The sequence below is a fragment of the Nicotiana tomentosiformis genome, chromosome 10 (assembly GCF_000390325.3).
Source record: "Nicotiana tomentosiformis chromosome 10, ASM39032v3, whole genome shotgun sequence".
NCBI lineage: Eukaryota > Viridiplantae > Streptophyta > Magnoliopsida > Solanales > Solanaceae > Nicotiana > Nicotiana tomentosiformis.
The window spans coordinates 52973605-53000319 of NC_090821.1; the positions used below are offsets into that span (position 1 = coordinate 52973605).

The 26715-nt window shown below is 37.6% G+C and overlaps 1 protein-coding gene across 1 annotated transcript; it reads left to right on the forward strand.

The window, feature by feature from the left end:
* The first annotated feature begins 17694 nt into the window (after positions 1-17694).
* LOC138900175 (uncharacterized) lies at positions 17695-18660 on the forward strand. Its single transcript, XM_070186890.1, has 2 exons — positions 17695-17911; positions 18170-18660. The coding sequence occupies exons 1-2, from the start codon at positions 17695-17697 to the stop codon at positions 18658-18660; spliced, it is 708 nt and encodes a 235-aa protein (XP_070042991.1).
* Positions 18661-26715: the final 8055 nt, after the last annotated feature.

A 26715-nucleotide genomic window follows, 5' to 3' on the forward strand; every position in this document is an offset into this window, starting at 1 on the left:
GCAAACATATAATATCCCAACCCTACATTCAAGATTTGGCAGAGACAAAATAGTCTTGTTCGCAATGCTATCATGGCCTCAGTTGGCCCTACAATCACTTCTCTTATTGCATAAGCTGCCACTGCCAAACATGCTTGGGAAATCCTTCAAACTACTTATGCTAATAAATCAAAGTCACGTATCTTCAGACTGCATGAGACTCTTGCTAATCTCAAATGAGACTCATGCTCCATCAGTGAGTACATAAAGGATATTAAATCCATTCCGGGTGATCTTGCATCTAGTGGCTCACCTCTCTCAAATGAGGAACTTGTCATCAAATCCTAAGTGGTCTAGCATATGAGTACAAAGAATTGTCTGCTGCTATAAGGGCTCAAGATAAACCAATATCGTTTGAAGAGCAGTTATGACAAATTGCTTGCACATGAGATGTTTATTAAACACTCTCAGCCAAAGGTTGAAAACCCAATCATCACTGCCCAGTTTCATCAAAAATCAACCAACACAAACTCAAAATCCAGGAACTATAATCCAATCAACAACCACAGGGGTCCTAATCTGAACACTTCAACCAACCAACGCACAAACTCTTTTTATAATTCCAACTCCTTATCCTCCAACAATCGCAGCAATCGGCAGAGAGTTTAATGCTAATTATGTGATGGATTTAGGCACATCGCCAAAGTCTGTCGTCAAAATCACACAGTGCACTTGCGACTCAATCCAATTTCACCAATTGCATATCCTATGCATCTAATCCCACAAACAATTGGATTATTGACTCTGAAGCATCACACCATATCGGAAATAATTCACATTATTTACAAGCCATAACAAAATTTTCGGGCACCGATGAAATAATTGTTGGAGATGGTAAACTATTCCAATTATCCATATTGATCACACTATACTTTCTTCATCCAATAATTCTTTCAAGTTACAAAATGTTCTTTGTTCTCCTTATATAAAGAAGCAATTAATTTCTGATGCTCAATTTTGTGGTCAAAATCTAACATCCATTGAATTTTTTTCTTACTCTTTTTTGTGAAGTATTTGAGAATGGGGCATGTCTTCTGCAAGGTCGAAGTAAAGATGATCTCTATGAATGGCCACCAACCAATGTCTCGTCCTCTTCACGACAAGCCAACTTTTCTACTCAAACATCATCGTCCCTGCACCTATAGCACGCTTGTCTTGGTCATCATTAAACTCGCATCACCAAAGCATGTGTGTCTTCCTTCAAGCTTCTAGTTTAAGTTAATGGGTATCGCAAAAGGATGTATAAAATGCCCACTCAAAAATAAATTAGATGTTAAAAGTATTTTTATCAACTTCACTCGAATGATTTATAATCAATTTAGTGTGTCAATCAAAATACTATACACAGATGGAGAAGGTGAATACATTGGTTTTAAATCTCTCTTACTTGAAATAGGTATTGTGCATCTTCCTCCTTATACTTCTCAAATAGTTGGTACTATTGAAAGAAAGCATAGACATGTCACCGACACTGCCCTAACGTTACTTCATCATGCCTCGGTACCACTCAAATTTTGGTCCCTTGGCATTTCAAACTACATTATTCCTCATTAATCGACTACCAACTCCTTTGCTCAATTTAAAATCACCATAATAATTTTTCAATACTTTACCTAATCATCATAAGCTTTGGATTTTCGGATGTCTTTGCTATCCTTGGCTTAAACCTTACTCTAGCTCTGAACTTGATTCAAAGTCAAAATCTTGTGTCGTTATGGGGTACTCTTCTGCCACTAACTGTTGCTTGCCTAGATCTCTCAACGTCAATTTTTTTTCTCTCACAATATGTTAACTTTTTCGAACATATCTTTCCATTCAAATCGAACTTCCCTTCACTTGATCGAGCTTCAAGCTTCAACTTGGAGTCTGGGCAATATCAAGTAGCTTCCTCCTACTCTGTTTTCCTACCTTGTACTAATGAATCATGCATTTCACCTCCTGTACTTGAAGCCATCAACCTGGTTATCCCAAGGACTATTCAAAAGATTACTGCAACTCCAACTACCGCAGAGGAAGTGTCATCACGTACTATTGTAAGTACCTCAGCTAATGCAACCTATACTTCAGGGATGCCCAAAACCATGTCTCATGTTGCACAATCTCCTTTGCCTCCACCATAACCTTTGCCACCTGCTTTAATTCACTCTATGGTCACTATATACCATAATAATATCTTCAAACCAAAATTTGTTTTTGACTATCTTGTTATCTCTTCCACCAAACCACTTCCTCTTGCTCTTACAACCTTTGCCTAAGTAAACAAGTATCCTAAATGGGAAACATCAATGAAGGATGAATTTACTACTCTTATGAGAAATTCCACCTGGACTTTGGTTCCATCATCTACATCTCAAAATGTAGTTGGTTGTAAGCGGGTTTATCGTGTCAAGCATAAACCTGATGGGATTTTGAATCGCTACAAAGCAAGATTAATTGCAAAGGCTTTTCATCAACAACTTGGTGTAGACTTTCATTCCATTTTCAATCATGTGATCAAACTGTCATTCCCCGAACATGGGCCTGGATGTAATACGACACCCGGTGCCAGACTACATGCGACCGAGCGAACCAACTGACTAGCTGAATCAATACGTGATATCATAACATACTAAATACGGAAGATAAACTAACACATGCTGATATACTGAATGTCTGGATAATATAAATCAAAGTGCGAAAATACTAATACAATTCTGAAACATATTTGAAGCCAACATAGCTTAACATGAAAAGCGTGCGACTCTGTCTAACTGTTACTCTACTCTATGAAGCCTCTAATAAAGTACTAAAAATACTGACTATCTATAAATACTGAAAGATTGCAAAGTAATTATAATGCCTCGAAAGAACTATGGCTCACCAAATAGCTGGTACGAGAATCCTAATGCTCTGAATCGTCAACCTGTAAATCATTACATGTATCGTGATATGAAGGCCCAGGGCAAAAGGGGCATCAGTACATTTGAATTGCACTGGTATGTAAAGCAACTGAAAGGAAGAACTGTAAATGCTGAAACTAAAACTGAGCTGATAACTGATAATTGATAACTGAAATGATAACTAATAACTGAACTGAAAAAGAAAGGATATGAATACTCCCTCTTCTGAATGATGAACAACCTATTTATATGTATATTAAACTGCGGCCTCAAGCCCAATATATCTGTGCACAAACTGCGGCCTCAGGCCCAAGTATACGTATACATAACTGCGACCTCAGGCCCAAATATGCATAAAGCATAAACTGCGGCCTTCGGCCCAAACATACATAAAGCATAAACTGTGGCCTTGGGCCTAAATACAAGTGTTCAATATTCAGGGATTAAAAATTAGGAACTAAGAATCATACTGAAATATATGATACTGAAATACTGAACTATATTGAGTTACATGATACTTGAAGGCTAAATAGAACTAGACTGAGACATGTATTTATGAACTGATTATGAAAACTAAAACTTCAATTGTTTATGACATGCTGAGTAATCTAGACTGAGACTCATGGTCATCAAACCTAAGTCTATATTGATTACGCATTGAATTCATAACGTTCAAAATGAAAGTCATGAACGAGTTACGAAGCTAGAGAATAGAAGTTCTGCAACTATTCAAGTGTCACAACCCAAAATCATGTGACCGACACCTGTATATTGCCCGACCCAACCATGTGATGTACCCAAATCATATGCATGAAAACCAATTTAACTGTAGAAGTTCCTTGAAATTCATATACATTTTCAAGTTAATGATAAAATATTTTCCAATTCAAAATCACACATGACATCTTTCATGATAATAACAACGAGACTAAGTAAAATAAATATACTTTTATGTATATCGTGTACAACTTCGTTACTACAACCTTTCTATACCAAAGAATAGAACCAATACTTGGAGTATTTCCAACAAAATAAAATAAGAAAGAACATGATAGCTACCGCGAAATAAAAGTGGTGCTTCATAATACATCGTTGGAAAGCTATTACATAGGGCTACAACTTTTGTGTTTTGTATTTTCCCAAATTCCTTACACATTTTCACTACATCCTACTGCAAGACAGACCTTTTGTAAACTTAGTCGATTTTATCGAATCTTATACACCTCACTCTTCGTCTTGATTCTAAAATAACTATTTCCACTCATACTCATACCGATAGAACTTCACATGTACAAAATATAACATTACTACTCATTTAACACATTCATACCTAAGCCGAATTTACGGGGTAATATACAAATATAGTACAACACGTCTAACTTTATATGGATATTTTGCACATGTTACTTGATTAGTTAGTGTCTTGACTTGAACCTCGTCACTACTCCATAGAGTTTAGTCTTGATACTTACTGGGTACCGACCATGGTATACTCATACTACACTTCAGCATATTTTTTTTGCAGATCTAGGTATTGGAGCTAGCAGATTCAGGCAGTGAGAGCTTCTTGATCGTGAGGATTCAAGGTAGAGTTGCTTGATCATCGTAGTCCCTTGGAGTCCTTTCCTTACATTATTACTGTCAATCTCTATACGAACAATATTGTATTTTGAGTATTTCTATGTATTCAACTAGAGTTCGTGACTCTGTACTGCCTAGTCTTGGGGATTTATTGTGGTTATCGTTGTGTTGGCTTGTATCACCTTTATTTATGCATTTATATTAAACTTTACTTCATAATATCATGTTTAATTGGTTTAACTGTTTTAAGTAATTGGCTTGCCTAGTTTTAGAGACTAGGTTCCATCACGATCCTTAAGGTGATATTTTGGGTTGTGACAAGATGTGAACAGCGTTAGCACTCCGCTGTCAACAGTGAACCTCTTTCACTTGATGATGGATCATCATATGCGGATGGAAAGTTATACAGGAAAAATATTGGTTCCTTACAATGTCTATCATTCACTCATCCAAATATATATTTTGCAGTGAACAAACTTGCTCAGTTTCAGCATAGACCAAGCATGAAACATTAGCAAGCAACCAAGGGACTCCTACGCTACTTGAAGGGCACAATTACTTAAGGTCTTCATTTTATGCCCACCACTTCTTTCAAGTTGCTAGCTTACTCAGATATTGATTGGCGTGGTCTACCAGACACCAAACACTCAACTTCTACCTATTATGCTTCTTGGAAATAATCCAATAAGTTGGTGCTCCATAAAATCAACGCATAGTTGCTAGATCGTCCAATGAAGAAGAACATAGGATCGTTGCTTTTGTTGTAGCTGACCTTAATTAGATCACAAACTTATTGAAGGAATTGAAGGTTTCCATGTCCATCCATCCTAAGGTACTTTGTTATAACATTGGTGCAACCTATTTAAGTAGAAATTCAGTCTTTCATAGCCGGATGAAGTGTGTGGCCATTGATTTCCATTTTTTTCGTGATCAATTGGAAAGAAATGAGTTTTTCGTGAGTCACATACCTATTGGAATCAACTTGCTGACGCCTTCACAAAGGCATTGGCCAAATGATCATTTGGATAAATTCATTCACAAGATTGGTCTCAAGGAGATTGGGCCCATATTGAAGGGGCATGATAAGGATAAGTACACATAGTTCAACTAGATAGGTCTCTGCATTTGAAATTATAATAGATTATATTTTTCCTTATCTCTAGGACTCTCCTATGTATAACAAGCTCCCTTATCTACTGCTATTGTAATTATTTATATAACTCTGTTGTATTCAATAATAAACAAACTTTTCACAATACAATCTCTTATCTTATATATTTAAGTAGCTCAAGGAAAATTAAATTCACATGCTGAAGATTAGATAATTTATAATTTTGGAAGAATTCTAGATAGTATTTCGGAAAGGAAATTGACAGATTCTATTTATATTTATGATACAATGTTATATTATTCAGAAAGTAATTCTAGTGATCATAGTTTGATACGAACTTCTCGCGTAAAGAGGAACATCTAGCTCGTTAACTACCATCAAATAATTAGCTCAAATGATATGAGTCAATCCAGCTGATTCCCAATTTAGCTATTTTAGTTGCAATTTCTGTATTTTAGTTGAAGGATTAATCATTGTAATTAGTTGCTAGTTAAGAGGCACGTGCAACATGTGACTATTAGTTGTAGCTGTTAGGAAGTTAGTTATAACTAACTTTCGGATTCCCCTTTCCCTCTCAACTGCTCCTATATACATAACAGTGGATCCAGCTGTAAAATTCATTCAACAACTAATCAATAAGAATTCCTATCTCTCTCATCTCTTCTCCAGTTCTTCTTATTCCTCTCTATCAAGCTCAAAGTGTTCAGGAGCAATTCCGTCTATTTGCTTCTTAGGTTAGCTTGTTCTCTTTCTAATTCCGTGAAGTGTATATCATTGGTAGCAAAGTAGTGTTCCTCTAACATGCTACCATGGGTGACCACAACACTCGTATATAAGAATTACGAAGAGAAGTTGACACATTGAAGGGGTCTATGAAAGGTGTGGTTGGTTCCATCGCCGATCTACAACAAGCAGTAGGTGCAAAGGTTGCACAGTCAATCGAGGAAATAAAGAGGTTAGTGACTGAGAATTTGAACCCTCCAATGCTTCAAAACCTTCCTATTAATCGATAAAAACCATGCGGACAACAATGTTTCCCCAATAGAGAATAGTTACAGAGCTAATAATCTCATCGGCCACTATCAAATAACCGCTCGAAATTATCAGGTAGATTTTCCAAAGTTTGATGGGTATGGGTTGAAGGATTTGCTCTATAGCTGTGGGCATTTTTTTTAATGTGGATGAAACACCTGAGGATGCTAGGGTGAAGTTGGTTTCCTGTAAAATATAACGGAAGTTCTTATAATAACATCAATCTAACATGAAACATAAGGTCACTAGGGAATGTCCGAGATGGGGTGAGTATGTGAGGAGCTTGTGTGCAAGATTTGGATCAGAATTGTTCGATGGTTGAGTGGGTGATTTCAAGGAGATTCATCAGGTAACCGTTGCTTAAGACTATGTAGATGCTTTTTATGAATTACTTACAAGGGTAGAACTTTTTGAGGATTATATTGTGAGTTATTTTGTAAGGGGGCTTAAACTATAAATTGGATTTACTGTAAATATGTTAGGCCCTAGATCCTTGGCTAAGGCTATAAGCTTAGCTAGAATTCAAGAACAAATTCTAATGGTTTATAAGCAAATATTTTCTAACCCCTCTCCTTCTAACCCTATAAATAATAACAGATTCAGTCCTAGTGCTCCTACTTTTCTTATGGATCCATCTAGCCTACTAAACCTACCCAAAGTTACCCAAGACCTAAAAATACACCCCTAACAACCCCATGACTAGACCAAATAACAATTCAAATGCTAGAGCAAACCTAAAGCATGCTAAACTACTAACACCTACTGAGATGGATGAAAGAAGAAGTAAAGGGGTATGCTTCAATGTGATAAAAGGGCATGTTTGTAAGAATAGAAGGCAGTTATATTCTATAGAAGTAGAGTAAGGATGTGAAAAAATCAAGGAGTTGGAGGATGAGGATGAAGTACTGGAACCTGCTGAGTTTTTGACAATGATTGGCCAAGGATTTGAGACTTATGATGGGGGCTCCATCTTGCCCCATGTGTCAGTTCATGCTATGAATGTCTTAGATAATTTTAGGTATATAAGAGTCACTGTATCTATTAAAGGAAAATCAACCCATTAAAGGAGAAGCAATTCATGTACTGATTGATACAGGCAACACTCATGATTTTCTGGACCTCAACATTGCTAAGTGGTTAGGGTGTGTCTTAACTGCTTTAGCACCCTTTGATATATTTGTAGCTGATGGAAGGAAATTGCAGAGTCTCCATGTATGTAAGAAACTGAACTGGAAAATGCAAGGGGTTACATTTGACTCTAACATACTGGTTTTACCTATTGGGGGATGCAACATGGTTCTAGGAAACCAATGGTTTATCACTCTGGGTGATATCATGTGGAATTTTAGAAAACTTCAAATGGAGTTTAGTGTCTTGGGTTATAAGGTATTATTGAGGGGAATGCAACCTGATGTTGTTAAGAAGATCCAACAACATAACATGGAAAAACTACTAGCCAAACCAGCTGAGCTTTGCATGATATATGTGGGAATATTTTAAAGAGAACAACAAGGAGACGTTGGTGTCAGTTTACTATTAATGAATGGCAACACTGACAAACCAAAAGATGTGCAGGAGTTACAAGCTATTATGCAACAGTATGAGGATTTGTTTGAAGTTCCCATTGAGTTGCCTCTATCGAGGGAACATGGCCACAAAATTACACTGAATGAGGACACTTCACCTATCAATATCAGGCCATATAGATACCTTGCAGTACAGAAGCATGAAATTGAGAAAATGGTGGACAAAATATTGGAATCAGGTATGATAAGACCCAATATCAGCCCTTACTTTTCACCCATTGTCATGGTCAAGAAGAAGTATGGTTCTTGTAGGATGTGTGGACTATCGGAAATTCAATAACCACATTGTGAAGGATCAGTTCCCCATCCTTGTAATTGAGGAGTTGCTAGATGAACTGAATGATGCTAAATACTTCTCCAAGTTGGATCTCAGATCCGGCTACCATCAAATCAAAATGTTTGAACTTGATATTCCCAAAACAACATTTAGAACACAACATAGACACTATAAGTTCACTCTTATGTCATGTGGTCTAACCAATGCTCCCTCCACTTTTCAGAGTCTAATGAATAAGATCTTTCATTCTCATCTAAGGAAGTTCATACTAGTCTTCTTTGATGATATCCCCGTTTACAATCTCAACTGGCAGGATCACCTGATTCACAAAAAGGAAACCTTCAACATCTTGAGGTACAATGTCATGTATGCAAAGAAGAGCAAATATACCCTTGGTGTTAGACATATTAAATACTTAGTCCATATCATCTCTGAAGAAGGTGTTTCCATGGACACTGAAAAGGTAGAATCTGTAACCAACTGGCCTCAACCAACCACTCTTAAGAGTTTGAGAGGGTTCTTAGGACTAGATGGTTACTATAGAAGATTTATACAAGGATTTGCCATCATTGCAAGACCACTAAATGGTCTACTAAAGAAGGACAACTTTCAGTGGAATGATGTAACTACATGGGAATTTAAGGAATAAAAGAGAACAATTACTTTAGCTCTTATTTTAGCTCACCCAAATTTCTCTCAAGTTTAGGGTAGAAACAGATGCTTCAGGTGGTGGGATTAGAGTTGTGTTGGTACAATATAACAAACTATATCATTCTTTAGCCAAGCTTTATTTAATAGGATCAAAGATCTTTCAGTCTATGAAAGGGAATTGTTAGCACTAGTCACTGCTATGCAAAAATAAAGACCATACCTGCCGGGAAGACAATTTACTATTAAGATTGATCACCATAGTTTGAAATATTTGTTTGAACAAAGAATAACTACTCCTAGTTAATAGAAATGAATAGTGAAATTACTTGGATATGATTACACTATCTATTACAAAAAAGGTAAAGACAATGTGGTTATAGTTGCACTGTCTAGGAAGCAGGAACCTATTCAATTATTCAGCATCTCTGGTATACAATTCCAACGGTTGGATGCTGTCAAAAACTCATGGAATCAGGATACTAAGTTGCAACAGCTAGTTCAGTCTATCCAAGCAGGTAAGAACCCCAAATCATACTATAAGTACCAAGCTGGTATCTTAAGCATGAAGGGTAGAATGATGGTAAGAAATGTATCTGAACTCAAAATAAAATTGATATCATTTTATCAATGATAGTTCAAGTGGTGGTCATTCTAGTATTACAGCAACACTGCAGAGGCTCGAGCAGAACTTCTACTTGAAGAAGATGAAACAAGATTTGTATTCCTATATCAGATGTTGTGATATAAATAAAGGTGAAAATGTTGCATACCCTGGCTTGCTACAACCTTTGCTAATTTCTGACAGGGCCTGGCAAAATATTTCTATGGACTTCATTATGGGACTTCCTAAGGAAACTGGTAAGGAAGATATTTTTATTGTGGTGGAAAGGCTAAGTAAGTCATCCCACTTTATGACACTCAAACATCCTTATTCAGTATTGGATGTTGCACAGTTGTTCATGGATGGTGTATTGAAGTTGCATGGAATGCATGAGACTATTATCTCTGATAGAGATGTCACCATTACTAGTAAGTTCTGGAAGGAGTTGTTTAAGCTGTAGAAAGTGTTTCTCCTAAATTTCACCTCCTACCACCCACAAACCAAGAGCAAACAGAGGTGGTAAACAAGTGCTTGGAATGCTACTTGGGGTGTATAACATTTGAAAAACCAAAAAAGTGGCCCAATGGTTGGCACTAGCTGAATCGTGGTACAATATCACCTTTCATTATGCTATTAACATGACCCCATATGAAGCTGTTTATGGTCAAAAACCACCCCCTCCTACCCTATATGGTCCTTGATTCACAGCTATACCTTTTGGATAGAAGCTTACAAGCTAGGAAATCAACACTAAAGTGTCTCAAATTTTACCTACTGCGAGCTCATAACAAGATGAAAACTCAAGCTGATATGGAAAGAACTGACAAACCCTTTTCTATGGTTGATTGGTGTACATTAAGCTGCACTACAGGCAGTTGTTACTTAAGTCCTATAATTTTCAAAAACTGTCTGCTAAGGTTTTTGGACTTTTTTAGATCATTGCAAGGGTGGGAGTTGTGTCCTATACCTTGAACTTACCCAGTGATGCTAAGATTCACCCCCACTTTTCATATATCTCAACTCAAGAAGAAGCTGGGATCTCATACAGCTTCTGTAACCTTGTCATTGGGTCACTCAGAAGCTGGTCATATTGTAATGGTCCCTGAAACAATCCTTAACATAAGATTGATCCAGAAAAAAGGCAAACATGCAGCTCAACTATTGGTTAAATTTCTCAATGTTGTTGAGGAAGATTACACATGGGAAGATTATGAGTCCCCCTATCAGCAATTTCCTCATTTCAATCCTTTGAGGACAAGGATTGTCTCAAGGGGGAGTATTGATATGAGTCAATCCAGTTGATTTCCTAATTTAGCTATTTTAGTTAGATTTTTTATATTTTAGTTGAAGGATTAATCATTGGAATTAGTTATTAGTTAATAGGCACGTACAACATGTGACTATCAGTTGTAGCTGCCAGAAAGTTAGTTATAACTAACTTTCGGATTCCCCTTCCAGATTCTACTAATAAAAGTAAGCATAGAACCAAAAGAAAGAGAGAACTGAGAGTGTTTGTAAGAGATCTTTTTGTTAAATAAATTTTTATAATGCTTGACTTTTAAATTACGAAATTTGTTTAACAATCAACTTTTAAATAAAAAACTACTTTTAAGATAAGTTATTTGTTTTACACAAATTAAGAGTTACTCATTAAGAAGTTTTTCAATTAAAAAAGAGAGTCAAACAGACCAATGTGGTCACCGTTTAGTTTCGGAAAATAAATGGGTAGAAATGTTTGCCCAGGTAGACGAACACATAAACTTCACCTCACTTTGTACACCCTTGGTCGCTGTGTTGCATAGGTCAGTTATGTTAATTAGGGTATTCAACATATAATATCCAATTATATAAAGTGGTATTTGGCCTATGCACACTATAATTTTCTGGGGAAGGGTGTTCGCTTGATCACCCTTGGTACCATATAACTACGCCATTGAGGGAGGTAGTTTTATATGGTGCCTCGTTAAGATATGATTGTGATTTTGCATAACAACACTAGTGATCCATTCAGTTAATTACATTCCTTTTATTCGCAAAAGTAGTGCCTTTAAAGCAAAGGATGAGCAAAGAGCTCGTGTGGAACCTTTTATTCTGGCATAACAATAGTAGGACATACCAAAATATTATAGCCGCCTAACATAAGGGATGAAATTACATTACACTATCCTATTTGAGTCCGAGTTTACTATATGAATGAGACTTCGTTATTGATATTACAGTACCAACCATGCCTCGAGTTCCTAAAATGCCCCTTTAGTCCCGAGCTACCGAAGATGCCTAGAATAAATTCACGTGTCTAATAGAGAGTACTTCAAATAATGTCAACATATAGCATTTTCCCTCAAGAGTATCTTAATTAGTGTGAATATGGTGCACGGTTCGTTTACAACTCAAAATAGAATCTGAAAAGCTGGTGATTGAAATAAAGGGAATAATTGCATTACGAGGTATATCATATAACTTTGTCAAGAAAGATTTCGTTTTCCAAGTGATTAAAAGTAAGTGACATTTTTTTTCCCCTTGTAACATCTGTTTCATTGCATTAACCTCTTTAACTCTCTTGTTCTTGCTTCCAAAAGTATGGTAAAATACAGAGTTTTTAGGAAGTTCACAGTTCTATGTAATACATTATAAGACAGAGATGCCACACATATACATATATTAGTATATAGTTCTCCAAGTCTTCAAGAAAAGTACATATTCTCTTTTTAGTTCTGTTTGACATCTTGCAAACTTTTATTTTATGTATTTGTCAAATCAGTGGTGGAGACGCATGCACCCAAGGGGTGTCAACCGACACCCCTTCGTCGGAAAATTATACTGTTTAGCTCGGTAATATTTTTTAAAATATGTATATATACTATATAATGACACCCATTGACTTCTTGGTGAGTTTGTTTCTTTATATTTTTACTCTCGTTAATAAAAATTCTGGCTTCGCCACTGTATCAAACCTCAAAGTTGCACTTCCTATACATGTATTTCAGTTGCATTTATTGATCATATATAAGGACATAGACCACATTTGTAATGGCATCTGATTTTTCATTAAAATTTGTGCAATCATTCTTTACTTTATTCACAAAGTTCTAACCGCAATTTTGAGAGTGATTATCAATCTATTTCGTATTTTCTTTCTTTGTCAATTATTTCCATTCTATGCTTTATTCATCAAATTATTGGGAAAGTGAAGTAAATCTTGGTTATCAGTAACCCGATTTTTTCTTGATATTGACTTTGACCGAGAAATCTATTTTTGGCTTATAAAAATTGGTTGTGTTACCGGAAATCTGATAATCCGTTCACTTTTAAAACTTCATTTTTAATGACCAAATATGTCAACCGCTAATGAGAACAACCAGCTGAACCAACAAGGTGGAACTCCACCACATCACACACCTACGGGATCCTCTCAGCAATCCCGTGAAAGTTCACCTGAAAGGTCTGCTTCGCGCACTGATGGTTAGCATAGAGACGACCAAACCGTGGAGCAGGATGCCTTAAAAAATTGATTGCAGAACACGTGAACAGTGCACTACATGCTTTTGTCCGAGGATTACCCAACGCAGCGCAAACTCCTCCGCCAGTTAATACAGCAACTTTGGAGAACCCGCGTTCGGGGCTTGATAACTCTGAAAATGGAGAAATTCCCAATGAATCTCGCGATGGAGGGTCAGGTACAGCGAATAATTCTAGTTTACAAAGTTTAGTGCTAACTTTGCAGAAAAAACTGAAGGAGCAAAATGAGCGTATAGAGCAAATACCTGGCATGCCTCCCGTGATCAAAGGTTTGTATATTGACAAGTATTCACTGCATCCCTGGAAGCCAAGTGCAGCGCCTTTGCCAATTTCCAAAAAGTTTAAAATGCCCGATATTCCTAAATATGATGGAACAACTGACCCTCGAGATCACGTAACAGTGTTCACTACTGGCGTTAAAGGCAATGATTTAACCAAGCAGGAGATCAAATCAATTTTGGTTAAAATGTTTGGCAAAACACTCACAAAAGGAGCGTTAACATGGTATTCTCTTTTACCTGAAAATTCCATTGATTCTTTTGCTGAGCTTGCAGATTCATTTATAAAAGCACATTCGGGGGCTCAAAAAGTTGAAAAAAGGATGGAAGACATCTTCAAAGCTAAACAAGGGAGTACAGAATTTCTCAGGGACTTGGTAGGTAGATTCCAACGAGAGAGGATGATGTTGCCACGAGTACCTGATAACTGGGCAGCTATGACATTCGCCAGCAACTTGAACGAGAAAAGTTCAGAAGTCACGAGGAGGTTGAAATAAAGTTTGCGAGAATTTCCTGCAATAACTTGGAACGATGTGTACAATAGATACAATACCAAGCTGCGGATAGAAGAAGATACGGTCGCACAGCTAAGGGCCGAAGAAGGACGAGGTTCAAGATGCTCAGAATCAGAGAGGAGGTCTGGTAAAAACAGGTACGAGCCATACATGGGACCTATGGGGCGAGACTCTCGATCTAAACAAGAGAATGCACGATTTGATTCAAGATCAAGACAAAAATACACGAGTTCTTCATCCAGGTTCAAAAAGGAACGGGATTCCCAAAGTGATGATTCCAATACATAAGCAAGAATAGGAGATTATAGCTTTAACATTAGCACCTCCGAATTGGTGGCTATTTTAAGAGGTATGGGAGATAAAGTGTGATAGCCGAAAGAAATAAGATCAGATCCAAATAAAAGAAACCCAGATTGTTTGTGCGAGTTTCATAATGATCATGGCCATAGAACAATAGATTGCAGGCTTTTGCAATGTGAGGTCGAACATTTATTGAAGCAAGGCTATGTTACTGATATGTTCAGTGAGAAAGGGAGACAATCATACATGAATAACAAACAAGAACCCCCAAAACCTCCATCACCAAAGAGGATAGTCAACGTCATAACTGGAGTAGATGAGGCCAATGGAGTAATACATAGCCACGAAGAAGACATCAAAACTTAGTTTCACTCACGGAAAGCGAGTCTGCCAAGTCTTGGATGGCGATAATATAACATTTGACGATGAAGACGCGGACGACTTAATTATTCCTCATAACGATGCACTAGTAATATCCCTACTTATATATGATACTAATGTAAAATGAGTTTTGATTAATCCAGGTAGCTCAATGAACATTATTTTACTGAGGGTGGTAAATGAAATACAAGCTAATAATAAGGTTATACCAAAAGCACGGTCCTTGTCTGGGTTTGATAATTCAAGCATTGTTACAAAATGAAAAGTTGTACTGGCCACATTTGCATAAAGGGGTCATCAAAGATACAAAGTTACCAGGTGATAGACGCAGACATGGACTATAATATAATCTTGGGAAGAACATGGATTCATGATATGGACGTTGTCCCATCCACGTTGAATCAAGTTATCAAATTCCCATCACAGTGGGTAATACGACAAATCCGTGGAAATCAACAAGATTCACGAAGTATTGACTCGGTGGTGATTAAAACACAGTAGCCAATGATGCAGATGGGAAATAGCAATTACAGAATTCAGTTGACACTGTTGTTCACACCTCAACTGAAAACACACACGGGCAGATTGATGTCGACACAAGACCCGATGTGATTCAAGAGCCAGAGGAAAATGAGAACATTAAAACAACCACGAAGGAGCTTGAAGCTGTAATACTATTTGTCTACTGGCCAAACAGAAAAGTTTACATCGGAGCAAATTGAATTTTTACGTACTAACGCAGATTGCTTTGCTTGGTCGCATATATATATATATATATATATATATATATATATATATATATATATATATATATGACAGGTATATCACCAGAGGTGATGATTCATAAGTTAAATGAGGATCCATTACACCCACATGTCAAGCAAAAGAAAACGAAGCAAGGGTCCTTAAAAAATCAAGTGATCCAGGATGAGGTACAAAAACTTTTGAAAATTGGTTCAATACGAGAGGTAAAGTACCTTGACAGGTTAGCTAATACCGTTGTGGTTCCAAAAAAAAGAATGGAAAATGGCGAGTTTGTGTAGATTATACTGATTTAAATAAGGCTTGTCATAAAGATTCATTTTTTTTTCGAATATAGATCAATTAATTTATTCTACCACAGGTCATGAGATTTTAAGTTTTTTAGATGCATATTCAAGTTATAACCAGATAAAAATAGGCCCTCAAGATGAGGAAAAAACTTTGTTTATCACAAATAAGGGGACTTACTATTACAAAGTTATGCCATTAATTTGGCTTGAAAATGCAGGAGCCACATATCAGAGATTGGTAACTAAAATATTTCAAGAACACCTGGAAAAAATCATGAAAGTCTACATAGACGATATTTTGGTCAAGTCAACATAGGCGGGGGATCATTTTCAACATTTGTCTGAGACCTTTGAGATTCTTCGCAAGTACAACATGAAGTTAAATCCGGAAAAGTGCGCTTTTGGCGTAGCTTCAGGTAAGGTTTTAGGTTGTTTTGTTTCTAATAGATATATTGAAGTAAATTCTGTACATATCAAAGCCATTGAGGAAATACTAGATATACTCACGAGCAAGAAAGAAGTGCAACGATTAATAGGCAGGATATCAGCTCTGGAAAGATTTATATCAAAGTCATCTGAAAAAAGTTTTAATTTTTTTTCAGTATTGAAAAAGCAAAATCAGTTTGAATGGACTGATGAGTGCCAACAAGCTCTGAAGGACCTAAAGACATATCTATTGAATCCACCTTTATTAGCCAAAACAAAAGACGGGGAGAGATTGCTTATTTACCTCGCTGTGTTAGAGGTAGCGGAAGCGCGATATTGGTACGTGAAGATAAAGGTAAACAGCCTCCAATTTATTATGTTAGTAAGTCTTTACTAGATGCTGAGATGCGGTATCCTCACGTAGAAAAACTTGCTTTAGATTTAATTATGGCATCGAGAAAGTTACGACCTTACTTTCAGTGTCATCCTATTTTTGTTATAATTGCTTTCCTATTAAGGAACATACTGCATAAATGAGAATTATCAGGTAGATTAGCTAAATGGACAATAGAACTCAGTGAGTATGATATCATATATCAGCCTAGAACTATAATAAAATCGCAGGTATTAGTAGATTTTGTAGCGAATTTTAGCACGAACGTAGTTCTTGAAGCAGAAAAAGAACTACAAGTGTTTAGGGGAGCTAATCCGGGGACTTGGACCCTATTTATTGACGATTTCTCAAATGTTAAAGGAGCGGGTTTGGGTATTGTTTTAATTCTACCCTCGGGTGAAGTCACAAGACAAGCAATAAAATATTATCTAATCACTAATAATGAGGTAGAGTATGAAGCTGTGATTGCAGGTCTGGAACTAGCACGAGAACTTGGTATGGAACAAATTGTGATCAAAAGTGACTCGCAACGGATAGTTAATCAAATTCAAGGGACTTACGTGGCGAGAGAGAGACGCGAATGCAGAAATACCTCGAAAAGGTACGAGAATTGCTTAGACAATTTCAGACATGAAAAGCCGTGCAAAGACCCAGGGAGGAAAATGCAGAAGCAGACGCGTTGGCAAATCTCACGTCTGTCGCAAATGCAACAAATGCATAAAATATTGTTGTGGTACATTTGTTTCATTCACCACTCGACCAAACCAAGAGTGAGGTAAATTTCAATAATTTAACTTTGGATTACAGAAATGAATTTGTAAACTTTTTGCAGTATGATATCTTGCCCGAGGATAAGAAAAAATCCCAATTGTTACGGTTGAAAGCTGCCTAGTACTGCTTAATTCGCGGAAATTTATATCGCAAAATATTTGGTGGACCTTTAGCATGGTACCTCGGACCATCACAAATGGAATATGTAATGGGATAAGTACATGAGGGGCATTGTGGCAATCACGCTAGGGGAAGATCGTTGGTGAAGATATTAATAACGGCAGGATATTATTGGCCAAAAATGGAGGAAGAAGCAGAAAACTTCATAGTCAGGTGTGATAAATGTCAACGATATGCCAATAACATGCATCGACCAGCGGAATTGTTGCATTCAGTTATATCACCATGGCCCTTCATGAAATGGGGCATGGACATGGTAGGACATTTGCCTCAAGCTAAAGGAAAGGTACGATTTCTGTTTATTTTAACGAATTATTTCTCAAAATGGGTAGAAGCAGGTGCCTTTAAACAGGTACGAGAAAAGGAAGTTACATATTTCATTTGGAGAAATATTATATGTTGATTTGGAGTTCCAAATGAGATCGTCTATGACAATGGCCCACAATTCATAGGCGCGAAAGTCACCGAATTCTTCCAAAGTTGGCAGATTAAATAAATTACTTCCGCACCTTATCACCCAGTGGCCAATGGAAAAGTTGAGTCAACAAATAAGGTTATCATCAATAACTTAAAAAAGTGATTGGAAGAATAAAAAGGCAAATGTCCAGAAGTACTACCAGGGGTGCTATGGGCTTACCGAACAACGACGAAAATTAGTACGGGTGAGACTCCATTTTCAGTTGTATACGGAACAGAAGCTTTGATTCCGGTGGAGATAGGTGAACCAAGCATGAGGTACACGCATACTAGTGAAGAAACAAATGAGGAAGAGTTACGGGTAAATTTGGATTTGACAGAAGAAAGGAGAGAAGCAACACTAATTCGAATGACGGCTCAAAAACAGATGATTGAACAATATTATAACAAGAAAGCCAATTTGAGTTACTTCAAGATTGGGGACTTCGTCCTCAGAAAGGTATTCCGGTCAACAAAAACAGCAAATGCAGGAAAGTTGGGTCCAAATTGGGAAGACCCATATAGGGTTAGAGGCATATCTGGAAAAGAAGCGTACGAGTTGGAAACCATGGATGGCAAGGTGTTACCATCAAATGGGAATGAAGTCCATCTGAAGAAGTATTACTTCTAAACGAGGTTAATACCCGCGGTCAGGTATCATGCAAGTTCGATTTTATTTTATTCATTTGAATTTTACTAACTATTTTAGATGATAGGCAAAAAGTTGGCCCGTACCAAATAATAATATTAGACCCGAAAGACACGCGGAATGTTGAATTATTCCCGGTCTAGGTTACAAATTTTTTAATGGAAAAAGGGTTATGAAGTCATCATCTAAAAAATTATCTCCGAGTCTCGTTTTGTATTTTTCTTTTAAGGAAAAAGACCAAAAGAAATGAGTTGATCCAGTATTTGAGATTTCATACTTTAATGCTCCAACACTGGGGGCTAGCACTGGGGGGGACTATGCATATAGAAGGTTACACAAGGAAGAAAGATGTATACCAAGGGCATAGTTCAGCTTGAATTAAAACCTTGAAGAAACCTTTGAAGATTTTTCAAAGGCGTTCAAACTCGCAAAAAGGATGCAATATATTCCCACGAGCTTCTAGGTTAAGACCATAAATTTAGCCGCGGGAAGATAGATCCAAATTTGTAAATCTCTACAATGAAAGCAGCTATGCAAATGTTGTACGAACAATTATGAAAATGATGTACCAACTTACTTATTTGAGAGTTCAAAAAATAAAACCTCCTCAAATTATTTCTTGTTTCATGTCTACTTCATGTTTCATACCTTTGCACCAATATGAAGATGAGACGTCATCTTCATCGGTATCGTTAATATAAAAAGGCTCTCTTTTATAAAAATCCGTACATATTGAAGTCACGGTCTATGAAAGCATTTTAAGTGCAAGAATAAGCTCAAAAATTAAAAGAGCAGAAAGCATAATATGCGGCAAAAGAAATAAAAATATTTATATCATTACCCCAAAGAATGGGGGGGGGGGGTTGTAAGACCTTCCAAATATTGTCCAAAAAACACAAGACAATTCTAACCAAAAATCAACAAACAAACACTTTCAACAAAAAGCCGGGAAAAAGGAGAGCTAAGGAGAATCATCCATGGGAGAAGAAGGATCAACTTGAGGAGAAGAGGGTTGAACATCGATTTCACCAGGAGCAAGTCCATCTCCATCACATTTAGAACCTTTGTCTTCAGGCGTAGATAAGCTTTGATGCTGCTGAGTCTATTCAATTATTTCTCTAACCTTTGCAATTTCAGCATTAAGGTCAAAACCTTACTGGATAGCTTCAGTTAAAGTCTCGAAGCGAGTGTTTAAAAAAGCCCAGCTAATATCAAGTGATGATTTATGCTCAAGGGCTTCATAATCCTTCTCCCACTGCTCGATCTCAGCTTTCAATTCTTGTTTTTCTACCTCCGAGGCTTCATAAGCTGTCTTCAAAGGATCAAGAGAATTTTCAAGGAACTGGATCTTATTTGTAGAGGCACAGAGGTCTTCTTGAGCTTGGGTAAGCATCTGAACCAGATCACCCGCGTAAACCTCTTTTTGATTAATGAGCTCTTTCAAACTCCTTATCTCTTCAGTAGCCTTGGAATGTTGTTCAACAAAGGAGGATTCCAGTCTGTGCTTATCTTTCTCAACTTGACTGGAAGAAGCTTTTAAAACCGTTAACTCAGCAGAAACCATCCTCAGTTGTTTTTCCGAAGCTCCTTTCTCCTCCGCAAGAACGTCTTTCTCCAGCTGAAGGCCTTCAAATTGTTCTTTGCAATTGTCAGCCTCAGTGCGCAACTCAATTACCTGCTGATCAGTCCATGAAATTTCATAAGCTCTATACCTGTTAAATTAATCTACAAAAAGACAAAAGAAGAGGAGTTACGAATGAGAAAAAAGGAAGGAAAGGAAGATAAGTAAAAATATACCTTAAGAGAAGAGTGAATGATGTTATTCATCAAAGTCAAAGAACTGTGACCCTCCAACTTCTTCTTTTCTACAGGTCCTAGCAACGGTTTCAGCCACATATCAGCTTGTCCAGATTTTTCTCAACAAATTCCCACCATCAAGGACTTCTATTAAAGCATTTTTCATACCCCGCCTGTTGCTAGAAGGCTCAACTTCTACACAAGGAAGAACAGTGGGGGAAACCATTAGGGCAACTCTAGGCAAAGAAGCAGGGGGTTAACAGTAGGTATAACAGACAACACTGGAAGGGAAGCAAGTGGCAGCTCTTTGGAAATAGGCCCTAGTTTTTTTTCACCCTCAAAGCCATGGGCAAATAACCTTTCAACGAGACTTGGGGGGGGGGGGGAGGGTTGTCTAAGTTACCAGCGTCTTCATCAGAAATTTCCAAAGGGACACTCTCCGACTCATCAACGAGTCTGAAGGGAATTGAACTTGATGGGGGATCTTGAGAGATAGGGGTTTCATCATCTGAAACTACGCGTCTTTTGACACGCGATTTTCTCACCAAGGAACCTTCTTCGGTATCCTCTTTATCATCAGACCCACAGGATTCAGTAGTTTTCTCTTGGAGGAAGACGCACTCAAATTTCGCTCTTGTGCAGAACTTACAGAAAGCTTGGATGTGGGGACAAATACGGGACTGATGCCACGAATGGCAAACCCTAATTAAAAAAAGGGCGATGAAAAAATTTATATATGAACAAGTAAATAGGAAAAGAAACTATGAGAATAAAAAGGTACCATGAGTCTTCACTTTCCAACCAAATTTTCGTGAAAGAAATTTTCAAGATCTTTTGTCCATTGGAGCAGCAGTCAATATTTTTTCTACCCAAGTACGGAAGTCAGGAATTTCTTCGAAGACTTCCATAGTTGCTGAAAAAATAAATATACGATTATGTAAAGGAACTCAAGATGCCAAAGAAAGAAAAAGAGAAAAATACTTACGTGCAGAGTTCCATTTTTCAAGAAAAGGCATGTTTTCTTCACCCACTAATCCATTGGTGGGGGCAACAACAAATCGTACATACCAGCCACATTCACAATCATCCTCGGGGCTGACTAAAACCCTTTTACTTCTAGCCACCATAGAAAAGACACCTTCACGAAAATTCTTAGAGAGTAAAGGTGAAGTAAGTGACGGAAGGTAAAAGGAGCAAAAACCAAATCCGACAAATAGCAAAGGCAAACAACTGCCCTCCACACGATGGGACCGATTTGACCAAGGCAAGCATTAAAATAACGACAAAACTCAATGATCACTCGGTTAACAAAACATTAAAATTACTTTATTCACAAAGTTCTAACCGCAATATTGAGAGTGATTATCAATCTATTTCGTATTTTCTTTCTTTGTCAATTATTTTCATTCTATGCTTTATTCATTAAATTATTGGAAAAGTGAAGTAAATCTTAGTTATCAGTAACCTGATTTCTTCTTGATATTTACTTTGACCGAGAAATCTATTTTTGGGTTAAACACATTTCATATAGGAAGATGTTAGATTCTAGTTGTATTAATTATCATACAAAGTAATTATATGCTCCTTAAAAAAATTAAATTCATTGAATCTGGAACTAACTTCTCCCGTTGAAACTTGAAAGGAACATTTTTCTACCTACCATGGCTAACATCAAATAATTAGCTCGAATGGTATTGTAACTTAATATCTGCAAATTAAGAGTAAAAACTGTTTCGATCCCAACAAAAACCTCTCAACACATGATCTGATACTTAGCCGGCGCCTCCTCATCAGTACGAAGAAGGATATGTTCAGAGATAATTGTGCCAACCAATGCTTTGACTTAGAGTAAAAATTGGCATCAACATCATATATTATCATCGAATAACAAAATTGATTTCGCCCCATAACCCCTTAAAGGTGGCCGACCAAGAGAAACTATAAATAACATCTAGTTTAAGATATGTAATTAGCCTGGTGCACAATTAACACAAGATGCCTAAAAGTGTTATGACATGCGTGCGTATTCGGGTTCGGATTTTGGATGATTCAGAATTGATTTGGAAGAAGGATTCATGTTTTAGAAGCTTAAATGAAAAGAATTGACCAGAGTTTGACCTTTGGGAAAACGACTCTGGAATGTAATTTTTATTGTTTCAATAGCTTCGTATGGTGGTTTCGGACTTAGGTGTGTGTCCGGATTTGAATTTGGATGTCTGTAGGACAATTTGGCACATTTTGGCAAAAGTTGGAAATGTTAGAGTATTGAAATATTTAGGAATTTGACCGAAGGTTGACTTGATTGATATCAGGCTTGAATTTTGAATTTGGAAATTTGAATAGCTTCGTTATGTCATTCATGACTTGAATGCAAAATTTGAAGTCATTCTGGATTGATTTGATAAGCTTCGGCATGAGTTTTGGAAGTTGGAAGATTCAAAAGTTCATAAGTTCGATTCATGGTGCGATTCTTAGTTTCAACGTTGTTTGATGTGATTTGAAACCCCGAGTAGGTCTGTGTTATGTTACGGGACTTATTGGTATACTCGGACGAGATCCCGAGTGGCTCGGATGAGTTTCGGACAGGGTTCTGATCGTTTGGCGCCTTGTTGGAGCTGCTGGATTTTCTGGTTGCTGGTTCCTTTGCACCTGCGCATTTAGGACCGCAGGTGTGTGCTCGCTTAAGTGGAGTAGAAGGCGCAGGAGTGGGCCTGGGCGAGCTGGGCGTGTGCTCGCAGGATCGGGATCTAGCAGCACAGTTGCGCGTGCGCAGAAGCAAAGCCACTGCCACAGGTGCGATGGGGCTGCTGGCCAGTGTGCTCCGTAGAAGCGACGCCTGTATCGCAAAAGCTACTCCGTGGGCACAATGAGATTCTCGCAGAAGCGGAACTGGGCAGTGCATTTAGGGGTCGAAATTTGCCATTCTCTTCATTTCCTTTTGAGATTGAGAGCCACGGTTTTGGGTGATTTTGGAGGAGTTTTTCACGACTTTGACTTGGGTAAGTATTCTATATCTGGAAGTGATTATATTTCATGATCCTATGGTTATATTCATCATTTATTTTGAATGTAATGAAATACATTGAGGAAACAATTGTGAAATCTTCCGAAAATGTAAAATGAAGATTTGGAGGTCGAATTGTTGTCAGAATTTGTTAATTTTGGTATGGTTGAACTCGTATTGGAATGGGTGTTCGAGTTTTATGAATTTTATCGGGTTCCGAGGTACGGGCCCGGGGTTCGACTTTTGGGTTGAATTTTAGTTCTTGTTAAAGATTGAAGCTTTATTATCCAGAGATGTTTTCTATGAGTTTTATTTATGAATTGAAGTTAGTTTGACTAGATTTGAGCCGTCTGGAGGTTGTTTCACTCGAGCAAGTCATTTTAGAGTAACATACTAGCTTATTTGAGGTAAGTATCTTGCCTAACTTTGTGGGGAGAGGAGGGGGGTGGGAACTACCCCTTAGGATTCGAGTCTTTTGTGCTAATTGCGTCATGCGAAAGCCGAGTACGCGAGGTGACGAATACATACTCGGACTTATTTGTGGAAATTTGACCATCTAGTTCTCTTAGGTTCTTATGTCCATTAAATATGAAGTTATTTTGTCATGTTAAATTCCTCATTTACTAAATTCACCCTTACGTGTCTTAATTGGAATTAATCGCTTCATGTTCTACCTGTATTGCCGATTAAACTCTTATGTGCCTTAACTGAAGTTGTTGCCTCTTCTATTGACATGCTATCCTTCCCTAATTTCTTAACCTTAATTGGAATCATTATTATCTTTCCGTAATTTGCCTAACCTCTATTGAAATCATTAATATCTCTTCCGTAATTGCTTAGCCTTAAATGGAAGTTTGTTATCCCTTTCATTGTTGGCGTATCAAATTATACTTTTGTTGAATCATTGCTACACATTATCTCTTACTTGCTAAACTATTCTTGTTGAGACTATTATTTTCCTGTTGTGTCTTTCCTTGTAAGTTCGTTCTTCCATTTCTTGGTATTCTTAAGTTCTTGTATTGATTTACTTGTCGTATTCGCATGTTATTGTTGTTGTTGCTATTGTATTCCATGTTGTTGAGGTGAGGGCTATACATGGTTTTGATATTGAAACCGTTTTGAGGAAATATTGTGGCATATGGGCATATATTGTGAAAGCCATTTATTTGAGTTGTTATGTTTTTTTGTTTTGGCATACGTGTTTTGTTGAGAGAATTGTTATTGTGTTGCACGAGGTTTCTGCCGTGCGGTTGTTATTGTGGCACAAGGTTTCTGCCGTGTAGTTGTTTTATTAAGGCATGAGGTTTCTGTCGTACCATTGTTATTGTGGAACAAGGTTTCTACCATGCCGTTGTTATTGTGGCATGAGGTTTCTACCATGCCGTTGTTATTATGGCACAAAGTTTCTGCTGTGCAGCCGTTATTGTTGCACGAGGTTTCTGCCGTTCGGTTGTTATTATTTGCACGAGGTTTCTGTTGTGCCATTGTGATTTGTTTTATGATTTGAGACTATGAGGCAGTACCTCGGGTGGGCTCTGTTGGCATTTCCCCTTTTCTGTGCACTTGTCTTTGATTGTTGTTTTTCTTAGCATACTGCTAGTTGTTTTTCTCCGTGTTACTCTATTTGCTTAGTTCTATGTAGCTAATTTTGTTGTGCTTATTGTTACGTGCATATCATTGCTGTCTTATTTACACTATATATTTCATGGTGATCGTTTCTTATGTGACATTCCTTATCTCCACTCTTAATTATGGACTTGAATTGTGGCAGAACACTTACACAAGCATATATGTAGATGAATTACCCATATCGGTTTATGGAGATGAGTCCTAACGTTATTGACCATTACATGTACTCTTGTCTACTTGCCTTCTGTGTGAAAGTTGTCCTCTTGGCACGTGAGTCGTCCATGCGGTTATGGATTGAAATGTGGGCGCAAGGTGCCAAGTGATTAGGGTTCAAGAATTGGGACCCGTGAGTTGTAATTATGAGGTTCGGTACCTCATGGAAATACTTGAACAAATCTGGTGTGAAAGTGTTGTTCTAATTGAGTTGTTGCTGGTTTTCTTTTAATTGGTTTCACTGACTTAGACTGTGTACAGTTTACTCTACAGCATTATTACCAGATTGCTTCTTGTTAGCTATTATTATTACTAGTGTATCATTGCAAATATTGTTTTGTATTCCTTATCCTGCTTAGCTTTATGTTAATATTGTTCTCTGTTAGTTCACTTTCACCTTTGTTCAGGTTGTTTAGTCTGGTAGGTATCTTGATAGTCCCTCATCACTACTCCACCGAGGTTAGTCTTGATACTTACTGGGTACCGTTGTGGTATAGTCATACTACGCTTCTGCATATATTTTGTGCAGATCCAGGTGCCACATTTGTTGTTGATTATTAGCTGGCTGGTCGAGCTGTGGAGACTCAAGGTAAACCTGTCGTCGCGTTCGCAGTCCTCGAATTCACCTTCTGATTTTGTTTTTGTACTGTTTGATTTCCATTCCAAATAGTTATACATAAAGATTCTCTCAGCGAAGTTAGTAGAGCTTATGACTTGTACTACCGGTTTTGAGAATTGTAATTGTGTATAAAATTTTTATCTCATATTCTTCGTTTGATGGTTGATTTCTTATATTAACTCAGTAAGCATTAGGCTTACCTAGTCTTAGAGACTAGGTGCCGTCACGACATCCTACGGAGGAAAACTAGGGTCGTGAAAAGTTGGTATCAGAGCTCTAGGTTCATAGGTGCTACGAGTCATAAGCGAGTTTAGTAGAGTCTTGCAGATCGGTACAGAGACATTTTTACTTATCTTCGAGAGGCTACAAAACTATTATGATAGTTTCACTTTCTTCATTCCTATCGTGCGAGTTTATTGATCTCGGAGTTTGAACTTGTGTCATTCTATTCTCTCACAAATAGTGAGGATACGAGCTTCAGTTATCGACAATGCTACCCCTAGAGCCGGTGTTTCTAGGGACCGAGGCAGAGGTAGAGGCCGAGGAGGAGCACGTGCTACAACTAGAGTGCCTGTCAGAGCAGCAGTTGAAGAGCCGGCAGTAGCTCCGATTGGGAGGCAAGTATCGGAGGCGTTTTTTGTGATCCTAGGACTTCAAGAGACCTTAGCACAGTTCCTGAGCATGCTTGGTACATTGGCTTAGGCGGGGTTGATTCTGGTTGCACCAAATACTTCACAGATCAGGGGAGGAGCTCAGACTCCCGCTGCTCGTACTC